General features: G+C 54.7%; 2 protein-coding genes across 4 annotated transcripts in view; one reads left to right on the forward strand and one right to left on the reverse strand.

The window, feature by feature from the left end:
- Positions 1 to 964: 964 nt before the first annotated feature.
- PXMP2 (peroxisomal membrane protein 2) lies at positions 965 to 19,523 on the reverse strand. Of its 3 annotated transcripts, none has more exons than XM_053927514.1 (11): positions 19,209 to 19,523; positions 17,682 to 17,795; positions 16,062 to 16,224; positions 14,371 to 14,490; positions 9,886 to 10,033; positions 8,921 to 9,479; positions 4,756 to 4,934; positions 3,900 to 4,025; positions 3,730 to 3,818; positions 3,468 to 3,598; positions 965 to 1,954 (listed from the first exon to the last, which is right to left on the reverse strand). In XM_053927514.1, the coding sequence occupies exons 1-11, from the start codon at positions 19,328 to 19,330 to the stop codon at positions 1,804 to 1,806; spliced, it is 1,902 nt and encodes a 633-aa protein (XP_053783489.1). In that variant the 5' UTR covers positions 19,331 to 19,523; the 3' UTR covers positions 965 to 1,803. The 3 variants fall into 3 exon arrangements, with proteins under 3 accessions (XP_053783489.1, XP_053783488.1, XP_053783490.1); XM_053927513.1 differs by having other exon boundaries at positions 3,468 to 3,601; XM_053927515.1 differs by lacking the exons at positions 965 to 1,954; positions 3,468 to 3,598; positions 3,730 to 3,818; ... (2 more) ...; positions 8,921 to 9,479; positions 9,886 to 10,033 and adding an exon at positions 11,790 to 12,143 and having other exon boundaries at positions 19,209 to 19,509.
- Positions 19,524 to 19,658: 135 nt separating this feature from the next.
- Positions 19,659 to 20,311, forward strand: part of POLE (DNA polymerase epsilon, catalytic subunit) — a 39,351-nt gene continuing 38,698 nt past the window's right edge. Inside the window, exon 1 of the mRNA XM_024566808.3 lies at positions 19,659 to 19,768. Within this exon, the coding sequence (XP_024422576.2) occupies positions 19,707 to 19,768 (62 nt within the window). The 5' untranslated portion in view covers positions 19,659 to 19,706. The remainder of the gene's footprint in view (positions 19,769 to 20,311) is intronic.

Raw genomic sequence — 20,311 nt, forward strand, 5'->3', positions numbered from 1 at the left:
AGCCTCTACGTAATTGCTGGATGTTCGCAGAAGTGCCCACAGCTTCCAGAAGTGACGGGTTGGGGGGATGCCTGCCTGTCGGGTGTAGTTTCAGAGCTTCCCTGAGCCGGATGTGCTCCCTGAGCTGTCAGAGGCGCATGCTTTCCCTGTGTCTGACGCTGATGTTTTTTGCACGTGTACCAACACTCAAGAGTTTCCTGGCTTACAGACCGCACACGCACCTGTCTCGACAGAAAGGGTTCTTGGAACAGCAGCAGCACAGTGCGCACTGCCTGCTGCCTTCGCACTGCTATTGGTTCAGGTCCCATCACGTCGTCATGTGTGTTTCTGGCGTGTAGCTGTTTCGGCCAAACTTGGGTTATTGTCACCCCACATTTCATGGGACACTTTCCATCGATGTCACTGGGCCCTGTAACTGTCTAAACACCCTCCTCCTCTTCCTTAGCTGTGTCCCACTTGGGTGGACTTATTCCAGTTTCCAAAGTGATGCCCTGCTTCTCACAGGTTGTGTAAAGGACAGAAATGCCACCAAAAGGCAGGTTACACACAGGACAGGAAGGAGGACCTGCCACCTCCACCTTCAGGCTTATAGGTCCTGAGGGTACAGGGCTCAGCCGTGCAGGGCTCCCTGGCCCCATCCCCAGAGGTCAAACGTGAGTGCCGCCTGTTGCATCTGTGGCTTTGGAAAACTGGCAGAGCCTGGCTTAGTTGTCTAAACTATTCCTAGGAAATGACGTGTGGTGGCTGCTTCTACAAAAGCATTTACGATAGGCTCCCTGTCCTGGGTCAGGGCCTGCCACCAAGGCCCTGAGGGGAGCTGCCCAGTGAGCCATCAGCCTGGGTGCCTGAGATGCCATGGAAAAGGGCTTTCTACAGAAAATGTCTCAGCAAATTTGGGGCTGCCATCTGTTTCACAGTGCAGGCTTCCTGTTTTCTTTGAAACAGTCGCAATTAGTACTTTGGAAACCAGTAAAATAAAATTTTATTTTGTAGTTATTTCCAAAGTTGACAGAAATAGATCAAGTATCCCATTTGGTTGACCTGATTGCAGAAAATGTTCATAACCACTTCATAGAAATTATACTGTTTTTGTAAATAACAATATTTGGGGTGGGCACACCATGTCCAAATATTTTAATCTGTAAGCATAAGAGCTTAACAGCCAGAGGCAATTGTCAGTTGAATATTTTACTTAAACAGGACTCTCTTCTGGGCTGTCACCACCTGGCCCCCCTCCCTCACCTGCTCAGAGAGGCCAATCGTGTGGGTGAGTTCAGCTCCAACAGCGTCAGGGCTGCATGACTTTGGAGTGATAGTTTTCGCTGCAAGAACCCAGGTGGACAGTCTTGAACTAATGAACACGTAAGTGGCAGAAGGGTCATAAGAAAGGGAAAGAATGTAGGAAGCGAGATAAGTCATGAATGGAAGTGCTGAGCCCTCCTCCTAGTCCCCAGTGCCAGGCAGGCTTTGCTGACAGAGGGTTGAGGGGTCACATGGCCAGCTGTGGCTGTGACCAAAGACGTGTCGGTGCAATCTTCCTTGGGGCCCGCAATGACACCTGTGAGGCTTCCTTGCAACCCCACAGGCTTCTCCTGGGGCAGGAGACTGAAAGGATCAGGCTGGTCTGGCCTGAATGCTCCCCTTGTCCATCTGGGGGCCCAAGGACTGAAACAGCATTTCAGACACTTCCCTCCGCAGCTGCCGGGTCCTGGGGAGAGGAAGTGACCGCAGCACAGCCTGTGGAGGGAACGGCAGGAAGGCATCCGTGTTCCTGGTGGCTCCCACACTGGGCGAGAGTGGGCCTCAGGAGCGGGAGATCTTGTCAGGAGGCATGAACCCTGTGTCCCCAAGGGCCCGGAGAGCCACACGGCCATCAGGCCGGACTACCAGGTGGGTGATGCTGCCGTTGTTGAGGGAGAGGCGGAGCCAGCCTTCAGGAGGGAACTGCAGCGCCCTGGAGGGAGGATAGGATGGGCTGGAGGGGCTCGCAGAGCTGCCAGCCCCCACCCCGCAGAGCCGATGCCAGTGCCAACAGCCCATGAAACAGAGGGGTGGTGACAGCCTACCCATGGGACGGGGGATGACACAGGGCAGCACTCCTGAGCCTCTCCCCAGGGACGGTGGGTGGTGACAGCCCATAGCCCCATTGCATTTCCACTCAGGCACAGTTACTGGTTAGCAGTTGCTACAAAGCCCAATGTTCCTGGGTCACCAGGCAGCCTCCAGGCCCAGGTCTCGGTGGGAATGAGCAGTGTCGCCTTGGCTGCCCCTGCAGCCAGTCTCCATGAGACTTGTCAACCTAAAGGAATAAGCTTCATGCTCCTTCAGGTCTCAAGAGTCGCTGTCACTGTCCTAAGTCAGCCAGCAGAGTGCCCTCCGTCTCCATGGAGACACTGTGGCTCTTTTTGACCCTTTAGTTTTAACACAGGTCACCTCTGCTCCAAGTCCCCAAGCATTCCTGATCTTTTCTGCATGGGGGTCACAACAGTGACTGCTGAGGTTGGCCCTGTCCCAGGATCTGGAATAATGCTGTGTCCACGCAGATGGCTCGCTTTCAGGTGCCCGAGGCAGTAACTAGGACGCGTGCGCAGAGCATAGCTTTGAGGCTGGGCCTACGGAGCACTTGGGGTGGAGGCTGTGGAGCCCAGAGGCCCCTCCATCCCTAGTAGCACTGGTGTAACAGGGAGCCCCCAAGTGAGCTGGGACTCCTGGGCCTCTCTCAGGGCCATGCATGTGACATCTGAGGAGAGGTGGCCCCCAACGGCCCTGGGCACAGGCCCAGGGGTCAAGCACAGCAGGCAGAGGCTCTGGGCAGCTAGCCATGCTCTGTCCTTCCCTGCCAGACTCATCGTGAGAAGGGGAATCCCCTTGCGATGGAAGCATCTGACACTTCCTAATGGATTGGCTGGGGGACACGAGTAGGTTCCCAGTTACTTTAAATACACAAGCACCCAACTGGCCTTCCCACCTACAGGCCATCTGTGACACATGGCTGCAGCTCAGGGCCGGTGTCACAAAGGCCCTAGGGTTGTGTGTGGAGCCAGGAAGGACAGACACTGACTCTGGAGCAGCAGAGCAAGACGACTAACGAGGTGGGTGGGTCGCTGCACAAAGGGATGGGGAGCCCGTCAGATGGGAGCTAACGGAGGCAACGAGCTCCTGCAGAAGGAAGTCACTAAGGAAGACAGACCAAGGCGCACAGGGTGGCCCTGTGGCAGGACGTGGGCACTGTCGTCACTGAGGGGAAAAGATGACTGAAGTGACACGTCCAGTGCCTTTACCCAGGGACCACGTTCACATCACCCAGGACGTGGGCAACTGCCGCCAAAAACATAATCACAAGAAACTCCGAGTGCAAGACATGGCCTGGCCTCCAGGACAGTGTGAAGGCCAGAGAGGTGGGCAGAGGAGCTGGCACTGCCTGGCAGTAGGGGAGGCCAGGACCAGGGCACCCATGGGACCCTCACCGGCACACAATGTAGCGGATGACATTGGCATGGCAGATGAAGATCTCATAACTGTCCTCCTGCTGCTTGGCATCTGCCCGGTGGATGTAGTTCCGGAAGGCGGCCTCGATCCTGGCTCCATCTTCGTAATACTGCTGGGGGCAGAGTGAGACCCCTAAGACTGCAGGTGCTGGACGGGAGTGGAGGGAGCAGGGGGAGCTGCCCAGGGCAGGAGGGCCAGCGAGGGACAGGAAGGGAGACCACCGTCGTGGGGGTGTTTTACCACAGCCTCTGGCTTCCAGTGAGACACGGGGGGGTCGGGCTCAATGGGGGCACCTTCCCTCAGCAGGTCTGTGCTGACCGTGGAGACGCCTGCAGAGAAGCAGTGACTCAGCAGAGTGACCCTGCGTGTCCCTTGAGGCTGCCGAGGGACCCAGGGACGCACACACCCACCTGGCAGGTGTTTGCTGATGATGTTGGTGGTTTCTACTGCGCGGGTCATGGAGGAATGTATTATTTTATTAAACTTCAACCCCAAGCTCGCAAGTCGGAGACCAGTTAGCTCAGCCTGTTCACGACCTTGAAGGTGAAACACAGAGAATCACATGCCGCTGGAGCGTCCTCCTGTTCACCCCACAAATGCCTCAGTCCTGACCAAGTTCCATTAGGGTCAAGGAACAAGATGGGCAGGCTAAGTCTGGGCAGGGTCCTGCCTACTATTTGAGTCCCTCACACCAATGTCACTCAATTTTGTGCAAAGACTTAAGTCTCAAACACTTGTGACCTGCTGGCTGTGCCAGTGCCAGACATGGACACAGAAACCCAGTGACCCTGGCGTCACCAAGTACAGACTGCAGACGCAAGTGCTTGTCCTCAAGTATGTCCAAGAATCTAGTGGAAATGTCCTCAAAAAGTCATTTCGGCTGCATGCAGGGACACCAATGTTTTTGCACCTGGAACGGTGCACAGGGGGTGCCCCCTGCAGGAGCACACGGAGCCCCTGTGGTGGGGGGCTGTGGGTGTTGACACCTGCAGCAAGACCCACTGTACAGACAATGTTTTGTTCTGTTTTTGTTTTTTGTTTTTAAATGAACTGAAGGCAAGACCCTCCAGCAAAGATTACAACCGGCTTTATTGCTGTGGTCTGGAACCACGCCCACAACTTCTCCAAGGTCTGCCTGCAATATTTTTTAAAATTGAGGACATTTTCAAAGCCTGTCTTGTGTCAGAGGCGGATAGTTACACAATGACAACCCTTGAATCTGGGCCAAGGGCCCCTGATGAGGGTCCAAGGAGGCTAGCCACATACCCAGAGGTGTCAGGGTGCGGTCCTTGTCCCGGGATGCGTCCACGTGGTACTGGGAGTGCCTGATGAGGAAGATGTGCCGCGTGGCCTTGGCTTTGCAGTTGTCTGCCCTGGATGCCACGTCGTCATCTCCAGAGTCTAGGTTCCTCTTCCGCAGGTTGACAAGGGACAGCGGTTCTCGCCTAATGTTGAAAGAGGAGACGGTATGTCCTCATGCCTCCTCTTCACCTGTCATGCTTCAGAATTCCTGAAAAGACGTCTTTCCACGCTGGGAAAGCCCTGAGAGGAGCCAATAACCTCGCCCGCCCCGGAGCTGCGTGCCGGGCCTGCTCTGGGCAGCTGCACGGGGAGCAGAACAGAACAGATGCACAAAGCCCTCGTGCAACGTGTTCTGCAGGGACAGACTGGCAACAGCAGGGTGACCGGTGATGGAGAAGCAAGGCCAGGTTACAGGAGTGGCTGTGGGAGGGTGGCCAGAACCACCTCGCTGAACGGTCACTGAGGCCAAGTCTGAAACTGTGGTATCCAGTAGTAGCCACTAGCCACGTGGCTACTTAATTCAAAATAACAAAACTGGAAATTGGAGAACCAAGATGGCGGCATAGGTAGACACACTGCGCCCCCTCGCACAACCAGAACTGACAGAAAATCAAACAGCAAGGAAGTCCGACACCAAGGAAATAAAAAATAAACATACATCCAGACTGGTAGGAGGGGCGGAGATGGGCACCGGGCCGGAGAGGACTCGCATGGCCGTGGTGACAGAGACTGGCGGAGTGTGGGACGAACGGGGCAGGCAGTCTGACCACTAGCAGACCCTGCGGCCCCACATTCACGCAGATAAACCGAGAGGGCTGGACTCGGAGTGGCAAAGAGCGGGGCAGGCAGAGCGGCGGGTAGTACCCCGCGGCCCCCGCCCCACACTTGCGCACAGATAAACCGGACAAACGGCGGGGAGCAAAGCAGACCGCACAACCCAGGGCTCCAGCGCGGGGAAATAAAGCCTCAGACCTCTGATTGAAAACGCCCGTGGGGGTTGGGGCAGCAGCAGGAGAGACTCCCAGCCTCACAGGAGAGGTCGTTGGAGAGACCCACAGGGGCCTAGAGTGTGCACAAGCCCACCCACTCGGGAACCAGCACCAGAGGGGCCCAGTTTGACTGTGGGTAGCCAAGGGAGTGGCTGGAATCCGGTAGAGAGTGGAGCGGGCGCCATTGCTCCCTCTTGGCCCCTCCCCCACATACAGCGTATCAGCGCAGCGACCAGCGTTACCCCGCCCCCGGTGAACACCTAAGGCTCCGCCCCTTAAAGTAACAGACACACCAAGACCCCCCCCAAAAAATGGCCCGAATGACAAAACACTTCAAAGCTCCAGAAAAAATACAACTAAGCGAGGAAGAGATAGCCAACCTATCGGATGCACAGTTCAAACACTGGTTATCAAGACGCTCACAGAATTGGTTGAATTGGTTCGAAAACCAGATGAAAAAATGAAGCCTATGCTAAGAGAAACAAAGGAAAATGTACAGGGAACCAATAGTGATGCGAAGGAAACTGGGACTCAAATCAACGGTGTGGACCAGAAGGAAGAAAGAAACATCCAACCAGAAAAGAATGAAGAAACAAGAATTCGGAGAAATGGGGAGAGACTTAGGAAACTCCAGGACATCTTGAAACGTTCCAACATCCGAATCATAGGGGTGCCAGAAGGAGAAGAGGAAGAACAAAAAATTGAAAACTTATTTGAACAAATAATGAAGGAGAACTTCCCTCATCTGGCAAAGGAAATAGACTTCCAGGAAGTCCAGGAAGCTCAGAGAGTGCCAAAGAAGTTGGACCCAAGGAGGAATACACCAAGGCACATCATAATTACATTACCTAAGATTAAACAGGAGAGAATCTGAGAAGCAGCAAGAGAAAAGGACACAGTTACCTACAAAGGAGTTCCCATAAGACTGTCAGCTGATTTCTCAAAAGAGACCTTGCAGGCAAGAAGGGGCTGGAAAGAAGTATGCAAAGTCATGAAAGGCAAGGACCTACATCCAAGATGACTCTCTCCAGCAAAGCTATCATTTAGAATGGAAGGGCAGATAAAGTGCTTCCCAGATAAGGTCAAGTTAAAGGAGTTCATCATCACCAAGCCCTTATTATATGAAATGTTAAAGGGAGTTACCTAAGAAAAAGAAGATCAAAAATATGAACAGTAAAAATGACAGCAAACTCACAGTTATTAACGACCACACCTAAAACAAAAACAAGAGCAAACTAGGCAAACAACTAGAACAGGAACAGAACCATAGAGATGGAGATCACATGGAGGGTTGTCAATAGGGGAATGGGAGGGGGAGAGGGGGGGAAAGGTACAGAGAATAAGTAGCATCGATGATAGGTGGAAAATAGACAGGGGGAGGGTAAGAATAGTGTAGGAAATGTAGAAGCGAAAGAACTTATAAGTATGACCCATGGACATGAACTATAGGGGGGGAATGTGGGAGGGAGGGGGTGGGCAGAATGGAGTGATGGGGGCGGGAAATGGGACAACTGTAATAGCATAATCAATAAATATATTTAAAAAAAAACTGGAAATTGAAGCACACTTTAAACACATCAGTAGTACGTGGGACAGGAGGGAGGGGATGTTTCCCTTATCGTGGAACCCATGGTTGGCACCTGTTAGGAGCTGATGGGAGGGGAAGGGACGCGTCAGCAAAGCCACTGAAAAGTGACCCATGACGGCAGACATGTCTGTTGGCTCACAGAACTGAACGTCTGTGACACTGGCAGAGCTGGGACAGGGACGTGCTCGACTAGAGTAAGTTCTGGGGCAGAAGGCTGACTCGTGGTGACTCAAAGGCTCTGCCTGGGCTGTGCAAAACCACGGTGCCCGGAACACAACCAGGCTGAGAGGCTGCAATGGCAGGGGTGTGGGCACCAGGGCTGAGCCAGAGAAGACACCAGGGAGCTGCAGGCAGACCCGCAGCGCACACTGGGTGAGGTTCCCAGGGAGAGGCTGCAGATCTGAAACCGTCCAGTAGGGACACACCCCTTCCATGGATCTAGGCTTGAGCCTCAGAGAGAACCTGTTTTCTTACAAAGGCCTAAGACATTGGGAGGACTGTCCTCACGTTGAAAAAAGAGAAGATGGCCCGTTCTAACCACACGAAACAGACATGTCAACTGAGGGACATTCTACACACTGTCATGGTCATCAAAAAAGGTGAGAAACTGTCACAGCAAAAGGGAGCCCGAGGACCGACTGTCACATGGGACCCTGGAAAAGAGGATAGGGAAAACCTGAATTATCCCCACAAAGTATGGACATCACTGGTTGAGACAAACTTGCCATACTAATAATAGAGGAAATCAGGTGTGGGGTACATAGGAACTCTGTCATGTCTGCAATTTTCCTGCAAATCTAAAATTATTCAAAGCTAATTTATCTTTTAAAAAGTAAAGGCTAAAGAACAATCTCCATTTCGTTCCTGATACAACCAGGCTAAGAGTGTGTTAGTTCTGTGCCCCCCTCCCAGCAAATGCGCCATCGGGAGCCGGGAAGGTTTGTCCCAGAGAAACACCACCAGCAGCGGCGGTGACAGACTTCCAAGCAGGGACATGTAGAGAGTAGGAAGAAACGGGTGAGACTCACTTTATTTGATCCAACGCATCACAAACACTATCAGCACATAAATACTTAAGCATCCGCACTGCTTTGGCTTTAAAATTTAACATTAAACGAGACTATAAACCGTTTCTTGATCCCAGGAGCCACTTTTCAAGCGCTCGTGAGGTTATGTGGCTGAGGCCGGGGCACACCCGAGGGCCCTGCGCGCCCCCGCCCCGCGCAGAGGTCCCTCGCACCCTCTAAGTGCCTAGGAAACGACCAACGCGCCACATCCAACCCGAGGACCGAAACAACGGGGACAGGCCCTTGGCCTAGAACTGAAAACGACCACTGGCCCGGCCTCCATGAACTTGCTCCTCAAAACGACCCTCTGGGCAGAGGAGGGGGTTTGGCGGGGGTGGGGGCCGCCCACATCACAGCCAGAGAGAGCCCGCACGAAGCCCGACTCCTTCAGCCAAACCGACCACGTCAGACAGAGCGGGGCGGCAAGGGGCCGTGGGGGACCCGCCGCCCGACACCCCACCCCACCCCACCCGCCGGTCCCGCACCTGTCCCAGTTGGGGTCCCAGACGCCGGGCCCGGGACGTGCGACCCCGGCCCACGCCGGCGGCTCGACCACACGCGGCTCCGCGTCCCCGCCCGCACGGGGCTTCCCAACCGCCACGGCGGAGAAGAGCACGGCGGCCGAGCCCCCGGCCAGGCCGCAGGCCGCCAGCTGCAGCACCTGCCGGAACGCCATGCCCGGCCGTCCTGCTCTGCTCCGCGCAAGCGGTCCTGGGCGCGGACGGCGAGTCGCTGGGCACACGCTGCGGCGGACATCCGCTTCCGGCCGCGGCGGGGCGGCGGGGCGGAAGTCCCGCCTCCTGGGGCGCAAGACCGCTGACTTCCGGAACCAGGCACAGCAACTCGGTGAGTGGTGGTTCTGTGAGCTTTTTCTCCAGTTTCTGCGCAAGGTCCGGGTGCAAATCACTGCGGCCTTGGAGCGCGAGTGTTCACGCGGCGCCACCTGAGGGGCCGGACGGGACCCCTGAGCTTGCCTAGCGCCCGGGACAGCGTGGGACTGGGCTGACCATGCCGCGGTAGCAGAGGGGAGGTGGCAGAGGCGGCCTCGGAGATAAGAAATTGGGATTCAGTTTAGTGAAATGTGAGACCTCCGCAGGTCTTGTTTTGACTTTACTGCAGTAAAATGCACATATGAGGTTACAGGCGCGGCTCAGGGGTGTTAAGCCCGTTCGCACCGTGCAACCGTCACCTCCCTACGGTCCCCGTGAGTCTTTGGTCTTCCCAAACTGACGCTGCCCACATTCAACACTCCTCCCAAGTCTCCTCTCAGTCTCTGTGCGGCTGACTAGGCACCACGTGTAAGTGAAATCATAGAGTATGTGTTCTACTGGGGATAGCTTACTTTCACGAATGTAAGGTCCTCAAGATTCATCCACGTAGGAGCAGGAGTCAGAATTCCCTTCCTTTGTAAGACTCAATAAATTCCACTGCGTGGTAGATCACTTCTTACCCATCCAGGCTTCCATGGACACTTGGGTTTTCCACCTCCTGGCAGTTGTGGCGATGCTGCTGTGAACGTGGGCCTGCAGATCTCTTCGAGTCCCTGCGTTCAGTTCTTTTACGGGCACACCCAGAAGTGGACTTCCTGGGTCGCCCACCTATGCAAGTTTTTAAGTTGGTAAGTGATGTGCTCTGGTTTACATTTTTAAAACACTGGCTCTGGCTGGTGTGGCTCAGTGGATTGAAGCTGGTCTGCGGTCGCCTGTTCCATTCCCAGTCAGGGCACACGCCGGGGTTGCAAGCTGGGTCCCCAGTAGGGGGCGCGCGAGAAGCGACCACACATGATGTTTCTCTTCCTCTTTGTCCCTCTCCCTTTCCCTCTCTCTAAAAATAAAATCTTTTTTAAAAGATCATGTTTTTAAAAAAACACTTCGGGTTTGGGAAAATGAGTCTATTACCATGAACTACCCAGATCTTAAGTTTAAACATGGTGTCTTGAACACATACATTTATGTCTCCTAGGTTGCTTACTAAACCAAAGGTAAAAAGATTTAAAAAGGATACACAAGATAAATACACAAGGACGTATCTGAGTCCACAAAAAAGAATAAATCAGTTGACAAAATTTTGGAAGCTGGAAATCAAGCCTATTGACCTGGGAAGATAAATCACCAGTTGCCTGTACTGACGGAACCCAGGAAGCAAGCTCACTTAGTCCAGTGAGTCCGGAAAGTTCAGGGAGTTACAGGCATTATCCCACCCTCCCCCCACCCCTACAGGATGGTGGGTGGGGCTGAACAGGAGGGCTGTCCTCTTCCTCCGCTCCATGACCTATACATTCAGGTGAGTGCTGCACCTCCATTATGGCAGAAGACTAGAGAAATTTCATCCCAGAGGATTTGAACCAGAAGGACTAGGTGTGAGACACCAGGCAGCTGAGACTGGGATGCAGTAATAACAGTGACATTATCTGAAGGCCAGGTACTAATAGGACCTCTCACCCCTTTCCTGCAGTTGGCCACTAGGCTTATTCCCTGCTCCACTACAACACCATCCTTCCCCCAGGTAAGAAATGAAAGGACTCCTCTCTGGGGAAACTGACCAGCCCAAGAGAAAAGATCTCAGTTATTGAGAACTAGTGATTCCCAGCAAAACTGGGTCAGCCCACAGAGAGTAACATTTGACAAGTGCAGCCCATTCACACTGAGCTCCCAAAGACTTCTTGAGTGGCTTTGACTTAAAAACACTGATGCACAATCAAAGATCAACAGATACTTGAGGAAACCCCAACTGAGAAAGACAAAGACCTAAACAAGGAAAAGCAAGCTGATTAAATAGAAACCACATGGGACAAGAAAACTTCACAAAACAGATAACTAAGGTTCCCAAGGGGGTATTTTTAAGATTTTATTTATTTTTAGAGACAGGAAGAGAAACTGATGTGTGGTTGCCTTGTGTGCATCCCCATCTGGACATCCGGCCCACAACCCAGGCCTGTGCCCTGACTGGGAATCCCACTGACGAACCCTTTGGTTTGCAGGCTGCAGCTCGATCTACTGAGCCACAGAAGCCCTGGCCGGCTGCCAAGGGATGTTGTATCCATGATACCAGCGTGGGATCCTACCAGGAAAGAAGGTTCTGAGTGAGAAAAGGGTGGGAGGGTATTGTCACTGAGCAACAGGAGAGCAGGAAATGAGCAGCAGGTCAGCCTGTTTATCAGGCAGCCTCTCAGGACTTCCGGGAAAGTCTTGGTTTAGAAGGGCCTTTTCCTCTGGCGCCCGGTAGCTAAGCAGTAGTATTGTATATTTTTCCATGATTTCTTCTGAAAGTAAAACTGACATGAGGGCAGCCCTCAGACCATGCATTTGTTCCAAAGCCACAGTAGTCACCGTGAGAAGTTAAAACCACCACAGAAAAAGCTACACTAGAGTTTATTGTGATCTTAATTCAGTCCAAGGCAGCTAGTGAAATCATTGTGACTGTTTCCAGGCAGCACCACCTGAATTCAGCTACTGCCTTTTTAAAGCATGAGATTCTAACATTAAGAGATTGCTGATTCTCCATCATTTTAAGGCTTGTTGAATCACAGGATCTGGTGTTAAGATGAGTTATGACCAGGCCATTTCTGCACTCACCCTGGGCAGGTAGGTGCTGCCCAGACTCAGCTCATCAGTGCACGGGCATCCTCTCCGGCCATCCTCACTTTCCCAGGGAGGCCAGGTAGGCATACCAGAACAGAGCCACCAGGCTGGCAAAAAGCACCCGGAACTGCCATAGAGAACACAGGCCTGAGTAAGTGCAAGGCCCTGATGACACTTAGCAGACACCAGTCCCCTGGGGCAGAGTCCAGCCGCCCACTGTTTTGTTTGCCAGCTTTTCCTTCGCCGAGCACTGTACAGAGGGGGAGGAAGAGGACAAAGAGCGCCTGCCTCACCTGTCCCTTACCCTCCCACACGAGCACTTCAGCTTCAGGTCCTGACTCAGCCTCTGTCACCTCAAGGCTGGCCCCTCCTATCCCCCACATGCCCTGCTCTTCACTCTAAGCTGTCACTGTCCCACTGCCCTGCTGCAGTGATCTCTTGGGCAGACCCCTACCTGAAATCACATCCAGTCGGGGAGTCTACCTGGCACATGAGCTCCATGGCAGCAGCAGTCTGCTCTGTCTCTCTGATCTCTGTATCCCCAGCCTACAGCAGTGGGCCATATAGTAGGTGCTCAATAAACATTCGTTGAATAACCCACTGCCCCTTAAGCATCCATCCACAACCACCTAGAATGGAAACCCCAGCCACACAGCTTTCTGTCCCTACTACTTGCAAAGACTCGATTTTCCAGCCTGTGTTCTGGCAACCACCGATCCTTCAGGAGCCCTGCCACCCTGTCTTCCACACCCTTATTTCCTTCTCCGTACACCTGACACTCCACGGCCACGCCCTAGTTTCACTGCCTCCCGTTCCCTGGTTGCACCCTCGGAAAACCTTGACTCTCGCCGCCTCTCAGCTCCCCGAGCCCCAGGCCTGTGCACGTGGTGGTCTCGGCCTCCCTGGCTCCCATGTCCAGTCCACTCCCTCCTGTTCCCAGGTTTATGCCTTTACCCCTCATTCTGGCCCCAACCTACCCTCTGCCCTCCCAGAAGAAAAAAGGAGTGGAGAGAGGCCCCCAGCATCTGTCACCCCTTCTCATCTCTGGTCATAAAGTACCTCTGTGTTGATACCTGACCTCTCCCTTCCCATTAGGGGCAGCCTGTGCACATCTCCAAAAGACTGGACTAGCTTCTAGCTTCACAGCCTCCTCCCCGCCCTCTCCCACCTCTCACACCCACTGCTCCACCACCCACTCCTCAATTCTCAGCCCCGGGGAGCCCCTGAAGTTGCTCCTGGGAAATTCACCTGTAAGGGTCATTGTTGAAGCCCAGGGAAACTAACCACCTTTCATTCCAATGTAGCACCTGCTGTGGTTGTCTCTCCTGTCTCTCCTCTGGGGTTTCTGTTACCGAATTCCTGGGAGTAGGGGTCATGGAGCCTGTTCCTCCCTCCGCCTCCCATCCTTTCAGTGTAGCTCTTTCCCAAGAGGGTTCTGCCCTACTCTCTCTTCTCTCTAAAGTGGATGGAAACCAGCCTTCCCCAGACACTTCAAGTAAGTTACTCAAATGGCTGCAGAAGAGCGGCAGCACGCAGGCCTGCGGCTGCTGTCCTTGGAAAGGCCCAGCAGCGTCTGGGAACTGGGATTTCGGGAGGGGCCTTTGCCCAACTAATAAGAATGGCCCCCAGTGCCTACCCTGCTTGCATAAACAGTGTGGCTTACGCTGACCGCCTGCCCTTCTCTGGAGCCTGGCGTTTTGGTCCGCAGACCTGCCCGGGCCCCCAGTAAAAAAAAAAAAACCCAGATGCTGGGTCTCTGATGGGCGTTCCTGGGCAGAATCATGGCCTCAGTGTTGGTACATTTTGTTGGGAAGTGAGAGCTCGCCATGTGTGACCCGCTAGACTGAGCTGGAGGGTGGGGGGCGCAGGAAGTCTGCAGTGCATTCCTAGGACCCAGCTCAGTCTTGCAGCGCAGCCGTAATCAACCTGGCCGGGACGTCCTAGCACACGCGCACCCCTGGAGTGGCCCCGCGAGCCGCTGACCACAGGCTGCGCTTGGCGTGCACAGGCGGTAGGGAGGCGGGACCTCACCGGCAGGCATTCAAATTAGTGTGTGTACTGCGCCCGCCAGGGGTGGCTCTGACGTCACTGCGGTGAGGCCCCCGCCTCAGGGAAACCCATGCGCTGCCCCGACCCGGGCTTTCAATAAACGTTTGCGTGACGAATGCACGTAGGGGGGCACCCGCTACGGGCTTTACCCCGGAATCCAGACTTTAAGGATTCCGGACGGAGCTCGGGACCTGGGTGACGGTGACGCCGAAAGAAAACAGGTTGTTGCGAGGGGCAAAAAAAAGGCTGAAGGGGAGCAGCGGGGCGGATGTCCTGCGGTCGCGCGGGCGTGCCGGCTGCCTCACCTGCACCGGGACGTAGTTCACGTTGATGAACTGCACGGGGGTCCAGATGCGCCAGTTGGTCTGCAGCGCCGGCCAGAAGGTGCTCCTCACCTTGGCAGCGCCGGCGGCCGTGTCTCCGCCCTGGAAAGGAGGGAAACGCAGACCGTGAGCGAGCCCCACTGACCTCGGGCTGAGGCCGGGTCACCAGGGTCTGGGGGACCCCACACCCTAACACGTGGACTTTCTAAAGTGTAGACTTTGCTTCGTTTAGAGGCAGACAGCACATGTGCACGTCAGGAGCGGTGCAGCTGGAAGCCCACCCTCCAGCTGGAAAAGCTGCGGCACGGGGAGCGCCCAGCTCCCAGTGGGGACGTCAGCCCTCGCCCCCAACGGCTGCCCCGCGGCATTGGGCGCCCCGCATCTGCTCGCAGGGCTCCGCGGTCAGTTCTTTACAAAATAATCTCCAAAGTCGACACATTCCCTACCACAACTTGTCGGCTTTTTAAAAAAACGTACCCCAATAAGTTGATGCTAAATATCTTCTGGAAGGTTAGGTGCATAATAGCCGCCTTGAAAAGGCCTACATTACCACAGATTTAAAACAGCATAAAATAGGGTGATGAAGAGTCTGGTAGCAACGGCCAGAAAGAAAAAAAGACAATGGAAATGAATAGAGTCCATCAAAAGAACAGAGTAATGCTTTAAACACACAGGAATGTGATAACTTAATGTTTCAAAACTCCAGGCGGCCGGCTGCGTGTGTTTTGAAACAGAGCGGTGGAGCCCTCACTTCTAAGGCAGGCACCCTTTGCTGCCTCAGCTCAGTCCTCAGTAAAGGACCTTTTACTATCAGGGACTTCCTAGCAATCACAGTGAAGTCTACACATCTTCCCTTCTTCCCCCCAGGTCACTTTGCACAGGAAGGGGTATTCTCCTCAGGAACAAAAACTTAGATAGCTGAGTAACAAAAACTGAGATACTGTTCCAAAATAAAAGCTGGATGAGAAGACTTTACGCCCTGTGACTGGCTGAAACAAATTTCAAGGCAGAGCATGACACATCTTGGGCACAGAGCAGAAGGACAGAGAGCAGGAGGTGAGGGGTGGAGGCCCAGTTCGCTGGGCTGGGCCTGGCAGGGGGCAGGGGGAGCAGACCTCCCACTCGGGGCCTGAGATGTCAGGTCTGTGCTGCTGAGTCAGCTTCGTCAGAGCACTTAGGAGGCCCAGGCACTGAGTTGGCTCAGGCTTCCGCTACACCCCTGGGGTCTGAAACTCCTGGCCACGGCCTCTTTGGTAGTACAGCGGAGCGCATGGACCCAGTTTCCAGAATCACGTTTTGTACTGTATAAGAGATACAGGGCTACAGAGGAAACAATCATACTGAATACAGCCATCAAAGGATTCAGAAAGGGTTCATGATCGACTAGCTGATGTGCTTTATTAACTCCTAACTCAGTGACGAGACCTAACGGCAGGTTCAAGGAGTGAGGGGCATAGATGACATCAGGGACATCTGACTGGTGTGATTTCCACTGCGGACCCACAGGCGCTGCGAGCACGACTATGCTGTCCCGGCGTTCGCCAAGGGAAGCGAGAGCCTTCATCTGAATGTTGTGACAAGCTCGCAGACCCTCAGACTTCCACCCCGAGATGCCAGGTTAAGAGCCCCTCTGCCCAGGGAGGAGCTGTGGGAATAGGGCAGGAGAGACCAACCTCCAGGAAGTTCATGACGAAGAAGAACAACAACAGGAAGGCCGGTGCAAAGAGAAGGCGGTCCAGGAGGAGCCTCTTGACCCCTGCCCAGGGGACCTCAGGAGGGATCCAGTGCTCCATGAAGAGGTAGAAGAAGTGACCCAGTGGCCCTGTGAAGAAGAACCTGAGGCCCACAGGGGGTGAGCTGGAGCGCCTTCTCGGGTCTGGGCTCACCCCCAAACACCAGGTCCCAACCCTGCCTCCCTGCATCGCTCAGCACTGACCACCCAGAGCTGTGGTCCCTCTACAAAGTGTGCTTGGCTTGACTCGAGTTCGAGCATTCTTTTTTGCCTCTGACAGATCAGACTCCTTTCTGCCTTGGATCCGCACCATCTTCCCAGGGCTGTCTCCTCAGCACTGTCTGCTGGGAGAGCTCTTTCCTGCTTGTTCTCGATAACGAACCCACTGCTGTCTCTGCCACCCTCTATCCCAGGCCCTGCTTCCTTTCTTCATAGCAGGTATCACTACATGTCACAATCACATTTGTTTAGTTACACAATGCCCTCTCTTCACCCCCTAGAAGGTAAAATCGTCACGTTGTTACAGGGCATGATCGTGTCTGTCCGTTCACTGCTGTGTCTGCAGGGCCTGGCTCAGCAGGTGCTCAGTAATACATAAAAGGACACACCCCAGGTAATCGGCCAGGGGAACCCTGGGGCTATTCACCGGCTTGTCTGCACCACTGCCCTTTGTGCAGAGACCTAGACCCACCACACACTTTGCGCCATAAAACTCAGCAATAAAAAGATGGGCAGGTACCCAGGGGTCTTCCAACTTCTGACACTGAAATTCTTCAAACAACTGATTACCTATGGTCCTTCCCACCCTGCCAGAGAAAGACAGCAGCCTCTTGATGGAAAACTGGTGGGTAAGGCCCCCCAAGGGATTCTGACACACTCCCCCTCTCTGGGAGGTGGGGAATTACAGTTTTAAATACATTATGGAAAAAGCTATGGATAAAGTTAACAATACTTACAGACGAGATCAGCCTCATTCAGGGTGGTATGGCCGTAGACTATAAAGTTAACAATACTTACAAAAATGATATTCATGAATTTTGAATTGGGGGAAAAAAAATCACTCATTGCAAAAGACTTCAGAATAATCCATCTATACAGACACTACTATTGGCCAGAGAACTCAGGGTGAATTTAGTTGATAAAGCTCCTGCATCTCTGGGCTTTTGCAATTCAATAAGTGGTTCAGGAACTGGGCGTTTTTCAGGACACCTCAGTATTTTCTAGACGTTCATGCTTTGAAAACTGCTAACTAGCCGTGTCTGAGTCTGTTTTCCATTTTCAGTGGTCTTCCAGTCTTGAAGTCCAACTTAGCCTCAGGTGTGTTATATGCTCTTAGTTCCCTCTGCCCAGTGAAAAGACCACTCCCACTCAGGAAATTCAAAATAACCACATAAAACTAGGAGATAAGTGAAGTTAACATCCGCTGTTCTGATTTTTCCCCATGATTACTTCAATGTTTTAAACATTATTTTTCCAAATTAGATTATCCCAGAAACTTGATACCTTAGCTTCACTGCACTCAGTCTGCTACTGGGCAGACCAGCCCCATTACGGAACTCACCCGTAAATGGCATATCTGAGAGGGCCATTGACGTCTAGCTTTTGAGGGCCGTTTTCTTTTTTCCGCTTCTTAATCATCTGGGCCAGGAAATTCCCAAGTGCTGACAAGATGCCACTGTGGACAGAGAGGTGGTAAGAAAACAGGAGCAGCAGCAGGCAGGCTCTGTTCCTGCATAGTCAGCAGGGCTGTCCTGAGGTCCTGCTGGGGATGCAGGGACAAATCCTCACGAGGCAGCAATGCAAAGTCCCTGCGTCAAAGGGCAGAGGAGACTGCAGGGCGCGCACGCGCACACGCACACGCACGGGAGCACAGCAAGACCTCCACTCGGTGGACAGTATCAGGGTCCATATCCCGGTGGTGACATTGTACTATAATTCTGCAAAGGTCACCATGTGTGGGAGGGAAACTCATGATGAAAATTTTCAGTGTTTCACCCCTGCTGGTGGATAAAACCTGCACATGTGATACAACGAGAGCACTAAAATCACACACACACACACACACACACACACAGGGCAAGTGCAAGAAGAGCTGGGGAAATCTATCATCTGTGGTCTGTACCCATGCCAGTGTTCTGGTTGTGAAATTGTATTGTTTTACAAAATGTTGCCGATGAAGGAAACTGCGCGAGTGTAAAAGGGATCTCCCTGCATTACTTCTTATAACTGTATGTGAATCTGCAATTATCACAGTAACGAATTTCAATAAAAAGGTAGAGACAGGCCATGTCGCTCCAAGGCTTAGTCTGTAGCTGCCTTCTGAGCTAAAATATCCAAAGGTCTCAGTGTGGGCGATAAAGACCTTGATCTGATCCCTGGACACTTCTCGTCCTCCCCGTTGCTCACTGTTCGACTTGCACTCCATCACCCGGCCGCTCCCTCTGGACCTTTGCAGGCACTGTGCCCGCTGCCAAACAGCATTTGCGTCCCTTCAGCTTCTTTTCAAATGTCGCCTCCTTGGATAAGTTCCCTGTTTTATATATTTACCTGCTTTTTGTGTAGTTCTTCACTGGAATGCCAGTCCCATGGCGGTTGGGGCCTTAGCCACCTATCTAAACACTGAGGATGCTGGGCACACGGAAGCACGTTGTGCATGTTTATGAAAGGCTGAACTAGTAAAAGGGAACAAGCTTGTAAAATCAGTTCGCTGGAAGTAATGAGCTGTCTCATAAACAGGGTCGCGCTGTATGTCAAAGGGCAGGGTTCCCTAGCGGCTCCTAGGCGCTTTGCTAACACAGATCTGATCCCCTAGCCCCTCGAGCTTTCCGACAGATGCAGACCCCAGCCCCCGGGCCCGTCGTCGCGGGGACGCGTCCGCAAGAGTGCCCCCGGCCCCCGAATTCTGGGCTCTCCCCTATCCTGCACCCGGCTGCTCAGCGGGAGCGCCTAGGAATGACTGTGCCAACCCCCCGGCGGGCTCCGGTCTTTGGAAGTCCGTTCTACGCCCGCAGGAGCCTTCAGCACTCAACCCCTAGGGAGGCGGCTCCGCAGCCGGGTCTCCGGTCGCGTCCGCCCGACCCGCGCCCACCTGGTGGCCGCCTTGGTGAGCACAGGGTAGAGTCGCAGGAGGCGCAGGTACTGGGAGAGCGCCCTCCGCGGCAGCGCCGCGAGCCCGGCCTCGGGCCGCAGCCTGGACGCCGCGGGAGCCATGGCCTCCGGGCACCCACCCCGCCCCAGGTCCGCCAGAAGCTGGCGCGGGGACCGCCAGACATTTCCCGGCCCGCTGCGTCCCGCGGCGCCGTCCGGGACAGAGCCTGCAGTGCGCAGCGTGCGCCTCCGCACACTTTTCCCCGGGTCCCTAACGGGCCGCCTCCCCTCGGGCGCCGGCGGCGATTGGAGCTCGAGGCGCCTGCGCAAGGCCCATAGGGGTCCCGGAGGAGCCCCCTCCCCTCCGGCGCCCGCAGCGATTGGAGCTTGGCCGGGTGGGGCGCGACGAGTCTCCCTATTGGGCGACGGGGCGCTTCTAGTCTCTCGCGAGAGTTGGTGGGAGCGCGCCAAATTTCTCCGGGACTGCGGTGGCAGCGCGATGGTGCTGAGAAACAGCGGGCGGCGGTACGCGGAGCCGGTCGCGGACGGCGAGGCCGGCCGGTGAGAGGCGCCGAGGGCGGGCTCTGGGCTCACGCTGAGAAGGCGGTGGGCGTGGGGCTCACGTCCGCCCTGGCCCGGCGGTTGTCCGCACCCCGCAGCTCTAAGCGGCCGGGGCTGCGGTGAGGTCGGGGCTCGCGGCGTCCCCTGAGCGGAAGCAGCGACAGGGAGGTGCCGAGTCCTTTGCAGCCGCCGTCCCCTTCAGTCCCCTCACAGCTCGGGCCGGGACTGCGAGTCCCGGGTCCGCGTTGGAGTGCGGGGCCGGCAGGCAGCGCGCTGCCTGGGTCCGTGCGGCGCAGGTGGGGCCGCCGTCAGAGCGCAGGGAGCCGCAGCTGCCGCTCGTGCTCCCGGCGCTCAGCTCTGCGGAGCCCGTGCCGCCGGGACAAGGGGGCGGTCCCCGAGCCGGCCGCGCGGCGGTGCGTCCGGAGAACCGGGCGCCGCGGAGCGGCCGTTCCTGTCGGTCCACTTGGCCGTCACGGTCCTTGCTTTTTTTTTTTTTTTTTTTTAAACGCTGTAGTGTGCCGCCAACCTCGCAGCGTCCTTTCT

Source organism: Desmodus rotundus, chromosome 7 (assembly GCF_022682495.2).
Source record: "Desmodus rotundus isolate HL8 chromosome 7, HLdesRot8A.1, whole genome shotgun sequence".
NCBI lineage: Eukaryota > Metazoa > Chordata > Mammalia > Chiroptera > Phyllostomidae > Desmodus > Desmodus rotundus.

Excerpts from the sequence above, each read along its gene's own strand:
- PXMP2 (XM_053927513.1), bottom strand. The coding sequence starts at position 19,330 with ATGGCTCCCGCGGCGTCCAGGCTGCGGCCCGAGGCCGGGCTCGCGGCG. Across the intron at positions 10,034-14,370 it reads TGAACTACGTCCCGGTGCAG|GTGGGCGACCCAGGAAGTCC; the intron begins GTGAGGCAGCCG and ends AAACTTGCATAG. Across the intron at positions 9,480-9,885 it reads GTCCATGGAAGCCTGGATGG|GCCGCCTCTGCCACCTCCCC; the intron begins GTAAGAAGTGAT and ends CTTATCTCCGAG.